Source organism: Mustela erminea, chromosome 5 (assembly GCF_009829155.1).
Source record: "Mustela erminea isolate mMusErm1 chromosome 5, mMusErm1.Pri, whole genome shotgun sequence".
Lineage (NCBI taxonomy): Eukaryota > Metazoa > Chordata > Mammalia > Carnivora > Mustelidae > Mustela > Mustela erminea.
In genome coordinates this window covers 71,659,866-71,672,947 of record NC_045618.1, presented here as the reverse complement: position 1 = coordinate 71,672,947, position 13,082 = coordinate 71,659,866, and the positions used below count along the sequence as shown (strand labels likewise).

Genomic DNA, 13,082 nt, shown 5'->3' with positions numbered 1-13,082 from the left:
TGCCTGGGGGCTTAGTCAGTTAAGCATCTGACTCTTGATTTCGGCTCAGGTCATGATCTCGGGGTCATGAGATCGAGCCCTGCACTGGGCTCAGTACTCAGCGTGGAGTCCGCTTGAGATTTTCTCTCTCTCTCCCTCAGTCCTCCCCCCATGCTTGCGTGCTCTCTCAAGTAAATAAATAAATAAAATGTGTAAAAAATAAAGTACAGCCCCAATTTAAAGATGCCAAAGAATAGAACTAGGTAAAGCTTTTGCTAGTGGTTTTTATTCTTTCTAGCAGGTAATGTGCATTACCTAAAGAGTTCAACAGAAGCCATACTCATTGGCCATGTTTTATTTGTCCTTCTCTTCGAACAGGATAAGCAAAGATACAGACAGTATTCAATAAAATAAAAGAAAAGAAACAAATTCTAAGAGACCGCAAAGCACATGCTACATTTAACCTAATTTTATTCATGCTTGCCTTGGGATGGGGAACAGATATCATTCAGTAAAAACATACAGTAAAAACAAAATATGTCTTATCATGTACAACTTTTAAACTACAATAATGATGTACCTTAGTTACTTCCATGCACACAAGTCTAACATTACAGTTTTTTTTTAAAAAATAAACACAGTTAAGACTTCTAGGAGCATTTTATAATAAAGTAATTCCTAATGTTTCTTTGTAGATAGATCAAGCACCTCCAAAATACAAATTCCTATACACAGTGAGCGCTTTACTTAAAATGAATACTTAAGTAAATTAAGTACGTGGACAGCCTTAGGATGAGCTGACATTATATAATCAGCTAAGTCGGCAACAAACCATAGTGCCAAATGGAAAAGTGTGTTTGCAAATAAATTTCAAAAACTAAGTTAACTTTTTTATAATTAAATACAGAAAATATACTGATTCGCTAAAATAAATAAGATGTGATGTAGTAACACTTCACTATAAAGAATGCATACCAGAACATTTATAAACGGTGCGTGAATCTTATTAAGAATAGTTTACTACAATAAACGCTGGCTAAATAGAAGTGCATATGTGAAGCACTATGGGTGGTCTATGTTTTGCCACATACTTTTGTTACCTTGAGGTAGATAACACATGTGTACCAAATTCGGCATTCATTTTCAGTTGCTGCTGGTATCATGTGTTTTAAGAAATGTGTACAGTATGAAAAACTTGAAAATACTCATGAATGAAAAATGTTTTAGGAAAAAAATAGATATTTTCATGCAATTATGTACAGTCTCACTGTGTAAATTTCAAGGCAAGATTTTTGTTTCCTGTAAAACAGATCATTGTTCTATGAGAGAATGTTTTTTACTTGTCTTAGTGCATTTCTTTTGTCGCCTCCTGCATTGCATTATTTTGCTCTATTCTTTATTTTTTGTGTGCAAACGACATGCCAGTTAAAATGAAAACCATCTCACATGTAGAAAAAAAGTCTGGATTTTAAAAACCAAGAACTAATAAAATCCTTTCTAAATGACACCATATGATTCAAGTAAAAAAATGACTGAAACACTAGTAATAAAAAAGACAACACATTTCATGAAGAATACAAAGAGAAATGTCTGCTGAGTGTTTTAGTTCAGATGTTTCAGAATGCTGCTATATGTCTTATGAGGAATCTGAGGGGAAGATTTCATAGCAGAAGGTGTTAAGGTGGCCTGTATTGACTTAAGTGGGGACCCAACTGGACTGTGAAACTGCGGGATGCCTATGGATTCAAGCTGCTTGTTAAAGAGGAACTCCCCACTGTTGTTAAGAAATCCTTCCTCATTTCCTCTCTCCCCAAGCTTCCCATCCTCTACTGGCTCAGTTTCTAGCATCTCAGTATCTTCCTTCCTGCTAAAGAACTTGTCCAAGTAACTGGTGTAAGTGTTTTCCTTCTCAATTTGTTCATCCTTCCTTACCTCACAACAAAACTGATTAATGAGAAAACAGTCCTCCCCACCACCCACAAACTGGCTATCCCAAGAAGATTGGTACAAGGCTTCTAATTGAGCCAAATTTGCCATTCCTTTTTCCTGCTTTTCTCGGCTTACTGACTTTGATATCAAACCTTTCAATTCTAGTTGGGACACTGAGCTATTCAAGTCATTTAATTTATCAACAACATCAGTAGGCTCATGTTGTGAACTAAGTTGAATAGTGCCTGCAATAAAGGAATCAAAGTCAAATCCCTGATTCTTTTCCCTTTCTTTTTCAGCCAGTTGCTGTGATGCTTCCTCTAGAGCTATCTGGGCTTTAACCAATCCATTCCTTTCACATTTTGACTTGCCCTTCTTATCAGACTTTTCTTTGCTTTGTTCTTTCCAATTGGAAAGATCTATAATAAGCTTGGGTTCATAATAATGGTTAACTTCACTCTCTCTCCAAACTAAGTTGTCTAAATATGATGATGACCTTGTTTTGTAGTTGCAAGTATGGCTACACTCCAGATCACAATATTTGTTTTCATGATGATCTGGGTACTGCCAACAAGGATCAGTAGAGTAATTGGTATCAAAAGCAGGATCCTCCAAATACTTTTCACGATCTCCATCCAAATATTTTCGAGGATCAACCTGTACTTCTTCTTCATCAGTGACATCAGACAGAGCTCTTGGGTCAAGCTGAACTTCATCAATATCAAAGTTGTTATGTATAGGCCAATCATGCTCTGAAAATTGACAATCATGGTACCTGAAAAAATTAATGCAATAATGTGAGTTTTAGGTATAGGATTTCATTTTCAAATTCACTGAGTGCCTTTCAGGTGAAAGCACCCTGCTAGGTCTATATGGGGACAACAGGAGTATAACTCATAATTTTAATGGATAGGTAAAATTGTTACTACATATAGTAATATGAGACAATTTTGGTAATTACCAACGAAACACGTAATTATAGTAAAATGCTGAGTCATCTATTCTTAAATTTAAGACAAATATCATTTCACACTTGTTCCATCTTTTCTCTATTTTTCATTGACCTTCAAAGAATTGTGGATAAACATTGGACTGGCTGGCATGTCTACAGTTCAATTCCAACAGTTTCATACAGAGGAAAAAATATTTCATTTTCCACAAAACAGCTATCTCTAATCTCAATCAGGTCTCTTACAGATTTTCATAACAAGTCAGACTAGAACAGAGGAAGCCTTGCTGGGATTCATCAAATAGAAAAATAATCCTCTCCATGTACATGCACTATTGAATGTGGTATGCTCTTATTGACACATCACAGCAAGGTGGCTGTTCCATGCCCCCCAGAGAGGCAGACTGAGACAGACACACACACACACACACACACACACACACACACTTGGGGGATGGGGAGAAGGGACTAGAAAAGAGACTGGAAAACATCTGAGTACGTATGAAAGAATTATATGTAGACAGTAGAAACGTTCACGCAGACCAACAGGTTGTTGCCAGATGTGTAAACATACAAATACCTCAACATTTTAGGAGGGGGACAAAATGCAATAATTAAACAAACTAAATTAATACTAACTACTTCTTTAATTATTAAATATTTTTTTAAAGCTTTTATTTATTTATTTATTTATTTGACAGAGAGACATCACAAGTAGGCAGAGAGGCAGGCAGAGAGAGAGAGAGGAGGAAGCAGGCTCCCTGCTGAGCAGAGAGCCCGATGCGGGACTCGATCCCAGGACCCTGAGATCATGACCTGAGCCGAAGGCAGCAGCTTAACCCACTGAGCCACCCAGACACCCAAATAATGTTCTTTTAAACATAGAGATATATGAAATTTTAAAGTTTTAAGATTGTCATTAGTGATTGACACCTGGCTAAATATTGAAATCATCCAAAGAGTTTAAGTAATATTGATTCATGGGGTGCCCTGGGTGGCTCATTGGATTGAGCTTCAGACTCCTGGGTTTCAGCTCAGGTCATGATCTTGGGGTTGTGAGATCAAGCCCCACATGGGGCTGTATGCTCAGCTCAGAGTCTGCTTGAAAGATTCGAGAAAAAATCTCCCTCCCTCTCTGAAACTCCCCAAGCTCATGCTCTCTCTCTCTAAAATAAATAAAGTCTTTAAAAATAATGATATTGATTCATTAATATATGCCATGATCCTACTCAGAAGCAAAATTATATTTAAACTTCCCTAGGAATTTAGAAATCCTAAAAGAAAGCTGAGGGAAAAAAATCTTTAACTAAAATGTGTAATATTATCCATTTTGATATTTTATACTATTCAAAGTAGAAGAGTCTCTTTATACTGAACCTGCATTCAAGCAGCCCAAGATTAATTTTGTGTCATCAGGAAAACAGATCTGAATAGCATATACCATGAATCAAAATAATTTCTATTCTAAGATACAAGAGATTTTACATAAAAATTTGAGACATTATGGATATACCTATTTGGATACAGTTGTCTTGTTACCAAACATTTAAAAAACAATTGTGATTTTTTTTGTAAATACAAAAGCAATAGTTTAAAATGGTTCAGATTTCCAACCTTCAACCCTCATGTTTAAATAAGGACCTTTTATTTGTTAACAACTAAACATGCCTTAATGGCTTTGAAAATGTTTCAAAGTATAATTTACATTTTCCCATTATGTATATCTTACCCAGTAACTATTAAATATTTAAATTATATAAAGGCTATTCAAAGATATTAATAACTTTAGCAGAAACCCAAAGAGACCATTACTAAGCTTTTAAAACCTCTATACCATCCTGTCCTATATAATTCAAAAAATAAAACTCAATTCATTATGGTTTATTGAAAAGAAAATAAATGGGCCACGATCATATAGCAGTCAGTACTCTGCACTATAAAAATACAACAAATGATATTTTTCTAACAGGATCAATTACCTTTCCCAGTTATAAATATGACTATGAGTTTCATCCATAAGCAAAATATCATCAACTTCATCTTCAATATGAAAAGGATGACTTGAAATTGGCTCATCCATTGGAAAAGAATATATGCTCATGTAAGGATGGGAAAGCGCTTCTTCTGCTGTCAACCGATCCATTGGGCTAAATGTCAAAATTTGTTCCAGGAAATCCAGTGCTGCAAAAGAAAGGGATAAAACACCTTAACTGTACTGGAGGTCCACTAACCAATGAAGGAAAGAAAAGGATTATATAATTAAAAGGTAAATTAAGTTTATCAGACAAATAAAACTAATTTATCTGATTTACAGAGTAAAAAGAAAAGACACTCAATAACAGTAAATATTTGAAATGTACCCCAATCTCATACTATGGTCAGTTACCAAAAAAAAAAAAAAAGAATACATTAAGTTGAACCATATAAGACTTCTATTTTTGTCAGTCAAAAATGGTAAAATAACAGCAATTTCATATGGTTCAATCTAATACTTTATAAGTCATAATCTCAGCTCTGCAACTCACTAGCTTAAATGAATTTCTTACTAGCAGTAAAGGGCTAACAGGGCTTAAACTTACTGAACTTCAGTTTTTCATGTATAAAATGGAAACAGAGAAAGATATCAAGTATAAAAATTAAATGTAAAGCATAGTGTCTAGTGCTTCATAAAAAATCCTTTCCCCTTTCCTTCCCTTATCTCACTGACTAGGTGTTGTACTAATTTGCTGATCTCTGTTTCACAACAATCACACTCCAACATCACACACAAATGCATTTGATCACTTTAGGGCTTTGCAAGAGTTACCTACCACACACCCAATTCCTCCCACTAACTTAGCTCATAAGCTCCTAACCCATCCTGAACCATTATCAGTCACCAGCCTGAAGGCTGCCCTTATACAACCACACACTTGTATACCAATCCTATCTGTGAATCGCTTTGCCCATCTACTTTCCCTGTGCCTAGTCATACAGCACTGATGAAAGCTCAATGCAAAAACCACACACACACACACACACACACACAGCTCACGAAAAATTCATATTGTAGGACTGCAATTTGGCCTTTGCTATTGCTCAGCAATGTTCCACACCATCTCTTTATGGTCTCAATTTTTATCATATCTAAACCTACTTCACATTTATCCTAATACCTACTTCTTCACTAATGGCCTGTCATATATCTTCTTATCCTTCCCTCTGTCTCAAAGGAAAAGATAATCCTTTTCTCTAAAATTAAGCTATACTCTAGAAAGGACACTATTCTCAATTCCCAATTTCTTATTAATGTAAACAACAGCTGATTTCTTATAGCCTTTTTATTTTACAAAGTGCTTTCATATACATTATCTTATTCAATCCTCAAATCATTCCAATAACGACTAAAGAAACCTAAAGCTCACTGCTACTCATACCCTTCAGTGGCCTGGGGCTGAGGTCTTTGTTTCCTATACCACCCCCCACTTATATTACCCTAATCTAGGAAGTCATTTCACAATACATCAAGCTATTCTTGGTTCTCTTGCAAAAGAGTCCATCTTAATTAGCCCAGGGCCCTTGTGTCTCAAGGCAAGAGAGACTCTAAAGCACACAGTTATAAAGGGCTTACCCAGCACAATCACCATTCTCAGAGGGAAAGGAAATATGTATTCAACTACACAAGAGGAATATACTCTAAAATCTAGCATTTGGGAACTGTAGGCAGCAGGAAGAGGTAAGAAAGAAACTAGCCCCTAAGCTACGCTCCCAAGTGCACACAGCATATGCATATGTAAACTATTTCCACAATTGCTGAAAGTTCTATTGGACAGCACTGCTCTAAAGGAAATCAATCTATTGCCTATGATGGTGCTGTAGTATGTGAAGATACAGAAATGCATGGTAAACTACAGCAAAAGGGAGGATGAGAGCGAAGTATAGAGGAAAATGAAAAAGGGTATTTCATCTAAAGACAAAAGACCACTAGGGTTCCTAATCATCTTAATATTTTAATTCATGTGTACTTAATCTTGTTTTTTTTACTCTCTGAAGATCATGAACATGTGAGAAAAGAACACGTATTATTCTTACTAAGTCCCCAATGCCTCAGAGTATATGCTCTGCCCAAGAGTAAAACTCCAATATTAATCAAGAAAAAACTGGTATAGAATGTATCTACATAGTAAATCTTTAGTTTCAGGAACTTAAAAAACTCTGCATTGCACTTGTATGTGAGCATAGCTCTGCCACTTATGATCTTTGCCTGATGGTTAACCCATTATAAGAGACAAACAGTCAATGCATTATGAATAATTCCAGCCATCAGCCAAATAGTCAAGTTGGTTCACAGCTAAGACATGATCCCAACCCTAATCAGGGCAGGGAAAACGAAGATTCAAATTTGGCTACACTGCAAATGCTGCAACAGCATGTCCTACATTACTAGCTTGCCTCTTTTAATAAGTCATAGCAACAGCGACAATGACGCCCAAAGGCAATCAAGTTTATTCCTATCCCTTAACCTGGCCGAGCAGAGCCAAACCTGTAGTGGGTTTTAAAAATACGCAGGTGGGGCGCCTGGGTAGCTCATTCTGTTTGAGCATCTGACTCTTTGTTTCGGCTCATGTCATGATCTCAGGGTCATGGGATGGAGCCCTATGGGCCAGGCTCTTCCCTCAGCTCTGGGAGGAGGAGTTCCCCCCCCCGCCCCTCCCCCTTGCTCACATGCATGTGCTCTCTCTCTCAAATAAATCTAAAAATAAATAAATAAATAAAGTAAAATAAGACACATGCTCTGCTCCCCACCCCCCTTTTGAATTCTGACCTAATAGCCTGCATTTTTAGAAAGCTTCCACAGACGATTCTGAGGCACAGTCAAATGCTATGTGACTACTGTTCAGTTACGAACAAGGATGTCATCACAGGGGCTCCCAGGTCAGGAGCAAGATAACCAGCCCTGGAATCTGATTGTGAAGATAGACTTAAAGGCCAGACAGGAATGTAGAATACTGAAAAGGAAGCCTACAAAACCTGTTGAAATTAAATACAGCTGGTTTCCTTTTTACTTAGGCATTTATTATAGGAGTTTAAAGCACATTTGAGAAAACAAAAAAAGTCATGATTTTGCCATCTAGTGCCTATTTCTCAAAACACTTGCTCCTTTATTTTATTTTTAAAGTTTTGTTTTGTTTTGTTTTTTTAATTTGACAGACAGAGATCACAAGTATGCAGAGAGGCAGGCAGAGAAGGGGGGAAGCAGGCTCCCCACCAAGCAGGGAGCCCGATGCGGGGCTTGATCCCAGGACCCTGGGATCATGACCTGAGCCGAAGGCAGAGGCTTAACCCACTGATCCACCCAGGCGCCCCTATTCAGTTATTTTTAAGTAGGCTCCATGTCCAGCACAGAGCCTAACGGGGCGGGGGGGGGGGGGGGGGGGGGCGCGTGCGCGAGCACACAACCAACCCTGACATTAAGACCTGAACTAAGATCAAGAGTCGGTTGGACACAACCCACTAAGCCACCCAGATGCTCCCAAACACTTGAAATTTTAAAATACTTTGATACACAATATCCTGAGCCACATATAATGATCAGAGTGGGTGTTATGAATAAGGGGTATATAATTCAGACAAACCTTACGATGCTTAGAAAACTGTACTTCCCAACTTGTTGATTCATAAAGAACTATACAATCCTGACACAATCAGACAAATCTTAAGATGCTTAGAAAACTGTACCTTCCCAACTTGTTGATTCATAAAGAACTAGACAATCCTGACCTTCTTAAAGCTATAAGACACAATCAACTTTTAAGAAAGATGTTTCTCATGTCTAAACCTCTTCCTTAAAAATACATTATCCTGGGTGCCTGGCGGGCTCAGCTGGTAGAGCACACAAAGCCTGATCTCAGCGTTGTGAGTTCAAGTCCTGCACTGGGTAAAGAGGTTACTTAAAAGTAAAATCTTAAAAAAGAACAACTGGGATGCCTGGGTGGCTCAGTTAGTTAAGTAGCTGCCTTCAGCTCAGGTCCTAATCCCACACTGGGCTCCCTGCTCAGTGGGGAGCCTGCTTCTCCCTCTCCCTCTGCTTGCTGATCCCTCTGCTTGTGTTCTGGCCCTCTGTCAAATAAATAAATAAAATCTTAAAAAAATTTTTATCTTATGGCAGGTAACTACTACAACAGTTAAAGACTTTTGTGTATTATTATTATTTTTTTTTTAAAGATTTTATTTATTTATTTGACAGAGAGAAATTACAAGTACACTGAGAGGCAGGCAGAGAGAGAGAGAGAAGGAAGCAGGCTCCCAGGGAGCCTGATGCGGGACTCGATCCCAGGACCCTGAGATCATGACCTGAGCCGAAGGCAGCGGCTTAACCCACTGAGCCACCCAGGCGCCCGACTTTTGTGTATTATTTACAACAACAAATCCTAAAGACATATCACTCTGAGACACAAAATTATTTGCTTTAGTGGTCAACAAAGGTTTGATTTTCTTCAAGTTTCTATCCCTTCCAAGCTTGCATAAACTCTCACATTTAACACCTAATGTTCCCAACACGATCTGCAAACTCTTACATAATGTGTTTGCTCACACAGAGTTTTTGCTCTTTCCTCCATCTCTTCCTTGCCCTGAAGTCTTTGCTTTCCCCAACTCACTTTACTTTTTCATAACTAAATCACATTCATGTTCATAGCCACACTTATCATATAACCCTCATAAAACTCCATTTTAGCTTAGTGAGGGACAGCGACTCTAGATGTTTGCCTACGGTAGATAGTTACCAGAGGTGTAAGCTGTAAAGCTGATGGAGTTAGAACCAGGAGAGGGATACACTTTATGTAACCTGAAAAATCAGAGTAACAAACCTACAAAGCCCTGCCTAAGAGCCAGACAAAAAGGGGAAAGAGCTTAAGTTTTAGTAAGGTATAGTGTCTAAAGATGATTTGGGATACACAGATCCTGCTTGTGTCCATGTGCCCGTGCACACCCACCCCCACCCCCATCACATGATGGTTACTCTTGAGTAACAATACCTTCTCGACTAATTCCTGGAAGCAGCTGAGTTAAAGGTTTGTGTGGCTCAGTCATGTCATTTCTAATGTAAACTGGAATTACGCTGAGAAGCTCCTGACGATCTTCCTCATGTACAACAGGAATAGATTCTAAAATCAGCTGCATCTGTTCAAGTTCATGTGCACCTGAGATTAAATAAACAACAAATATAAACAAACACATTCCTCAAGGTTTACTTATTTGGCAACAGACATTCTAAAGCTATAGGAAACTAACTTAAATACCGTAATGACCACTGGGAGGAAAATGACTAACTAAATCCTTAACCAGCAGATTTCTTTGCTCTGAATATCAATCTACTCAAAAAGTGCATCTGTGTCTGCTCATGGACATACTTACTTTTGGCTGCTTTGTTTCCCTAGGAAACTGACCCTTTAAGTTTAGCCTCATATTAAGGTATCACCAAGTAGTGAAAAAAGCGATGAAGTGGGATTCAAGAGACATGGATTCTAGTCTTGGCTATACCACTAATTAACTGGCTATACCTCTGGGAATACTTAGCATGGTAATGACTTCATTTCATCATTAGTAAAATGGAGGGCTGGACTAGATTCGCACTACAGGAAGTTTTATAGCTACAGGTGAGGCTCAGGTAGCATTTCAGAACCACTATTAAAGAAATAACAGGGGGAACATTAAGCTAAATAGTGACTAAAAATTCAGTTTGCTTTTCCACAGATTTCTAGAATTCACTGCACCTCTAAATTTTTCTTCAGTATCTACGGTGAGCAAGGCACTTTGAAGTACAACTGTGAGCAAGAGAGACCAAGTCCCTGCCTTTGTGGAGCTTATAATCCAGTGGAAGACGACAGATAATAACTCTGTCAACATTTATGTCAAATGGTGACAAACGCTATGATGAAAAATTGAGTAAGCAGGGAGGATAAAGGGCACTTTATGAGTAGGATTGCTAATTAATACAGGATGACCAAGTAAGGCCTCAGTGAGAAGCTAAAAATGGAGGAAGTTGGGGAACACACCATGCATTCACAAGGAGGAAGGGAGTTCCAGGAAGATGGGAAAAGGTGCAAAGGCTCAGAGGACAGTGGGCTTGGTGTGTTTAAGAAACAGCAGTTAAGTGTAGCTGAAACAGAGTGGTGGAGGGGGAGGGGTGTGTAAAAGAAATGAAGTGGTACCAGAACACAAAGGGTTTGCTTTATCCTGAATTTGATAGGGAGACACTACAGAGTTTCAAGCAGAAAAATGGCATGTTCTGATTTATGTTTTCAGAGAACTCCTATGGCTGCCATGTGGTAACCAGGCTACACACAGCAAATATTAAAGCAGAAAAAGCAGTTAAATCCTGCACTAGACCAGGAGAAACATAATGGTTGACTGAACTGTGGGGAGGCGGGTAGTGAGAGAGATAATAACAAGCAGTTAAATTCTATTCATATTTCAAAGGAAGAGCCCATAGAATCTGTACTGACAGAAGTATAGGATGAAGCCAAGATTTTTGACTCAGCAACTAAAAAGGGGATCTGGTTTACTAAGATGAAGAAGACAGCAGAAAAAGAAAATACGAGGGAGAAATTTCAGGAGTTCAATTTTGGATAGGTTAAATTTGAGATGCTATTTAGACATCTTAGTCCGTGCCTTTTATTGCACTTTGCATTTGGAACCTGCAACTAATAAACAGATCTCCATCATGTTGTTTTTACTGAATGGTTCACAAATTTCCCTTTATAAGAAAGCAGTAGAGTAAACTAAAACTGGATCTTTCAAATCATTTCCGAAACAATTCCCATTAACTGTTAAAAGTTTACATGGGTTTAAGATCAAAATTATGTTATTTAGATGTTTCTTAATCCAATTATTTTTAGTGCTATACTTGAATAATTCTAAATATGCTGAATGAACATTTAAAAATACATTAAAAAAAATACATTAAGGGGGCGCCTGGGTGGCTCAGTGGGTTAGGGCCTCTGCCTTTGGCTCAGGTCATGATCTCAGGGTCCTGGGATCGGGCCCCGCATCGGGCTCTCTGCTCGGCAGGGAGCCTGCTTCCCCCTCTCTCTCTGCCTGCCTCTCTGCCTACTTGTGATCTGTCTCTGTCAAAGAAATAAATAAAATCTTTAAAAAATAATAATAAATAAATAAAACAAAAAATAAAAAAGTAAATAAAAATACATTAAGTACTTATGTATAATTAGAACAGCACTAAGTTCTGACCCCATTTCAAATAACATAGAGCATGACCTAACAATTTTAAACAAATTAGTTTTCTTGATAAAATATTCATTATTGTGGTAGCATTAAAATTATGTCCACCCAGGGATGTCTGGGTGGCTCAATCAGTTAAGTGTCTGTCTTTGGCTCAAGTCATGAACCCAGGGTCCTGGGATCAAGTCCCGCATGGGGCTCCCTGCTCCACGGGGAGGCTACTTCTACTTCTGCCTCCGCCTGTTCCCCCTGCTTGTATTCTCTCTTTCTTTCTTTCAAATAAATAAATAAATAAATATCCTTTTTTTTTTTTTTTTTTTTTTTTTTTTAATTAAATGTCTCAGAATCATGAGTTCAAGCCTCATGTCAGGCACTGGGCATGGAACCTCCTTAAACAAATAAAAATAAAAGAAATGTGCGGTGCCTGACTGACTCAATTGGTAGAGCATGTGACTCTTGATCTCAGGGTCGTGAGTTCAAGTCCCAAGCGGGGTGTGGACCCTACTTTAAAAAAAAGTCCACAAATTCTTTGGCTCTATTCCCTTCAAAAAGTGGAATTCAGGGGCGCCTTGGTGGCTCAGTGGGTTAAAGCCTCTGCCTTTGGCTCAGGTCATGATCTCAAGGTCCTGGGATCCAGCCCCCACCTGGCTCCTGGCTTGATGGGGAGCCCGCTTCTCCCTCTGCCCCTGCTTGTGCTTGCTCGCTCTCTCAAAGAAATAAATAAAATCTTTAAAAAAAAAAAAAATCTATCTAAAAGTGGGTCTTTCTGCCCTAGTAAAGTCAACCAACATCTTGACTAGACCCACCTAGCTAAGTCACCTCCCAATTCCTGACTCATACCAACTTCGAGAAAATCAGTGTTTTTTGTTTAAGCCACTGTGTTTTGATGTAAGTGATGGGAGGGCCACTCTAAAAAACAGTAATGTCGAAAGAGAGAAAAAGACCTAAATTCGTCTCTTCGTCTCTTCTCTAACTAAAAAAATATTCAGTACCCTACTATTTCCTA

The 13,082-nt window shown here is 38.2% G+C and overlaps 1 protein-coding gene across 2 annotated transcripts in view; it reads right to left on the bottom strand.

Annotated features, from left to right (window-relative positions):
• Window positions 1-606: 606 nt before the first annotated feature.
• MAPK6 (mitogen-activated protein kinase 6) overlaps window positions 607-13,082 on the bottom strand; it is a 37,475-nt gene continuing 24,999 nt past the window's right edge. For both annotated transcript variants that reach the window (XM_032343744.1, XM_032343745.1), the window contains exons 4-6: window positions 9,874-10,038; window positions 4,837-5,038; window positions 607-2,683 (exon numbers count right to left, since the gene is read on the bottom strand). In XM_032343744.1, coding sequence (XP_032199635.1) covers window positions 1,582-2,683; window positions 4,837-5,038; window positions 9,874-10,038 — 1,469 coding nt within the window. In that variant the 3' untranslated portion in view covers window positions 607-1,581. The remainder of the gene's footprint in view (window positions 2,684-4,836; window positions 5,039-9,873; window positions 10,039-13,082) is intronic.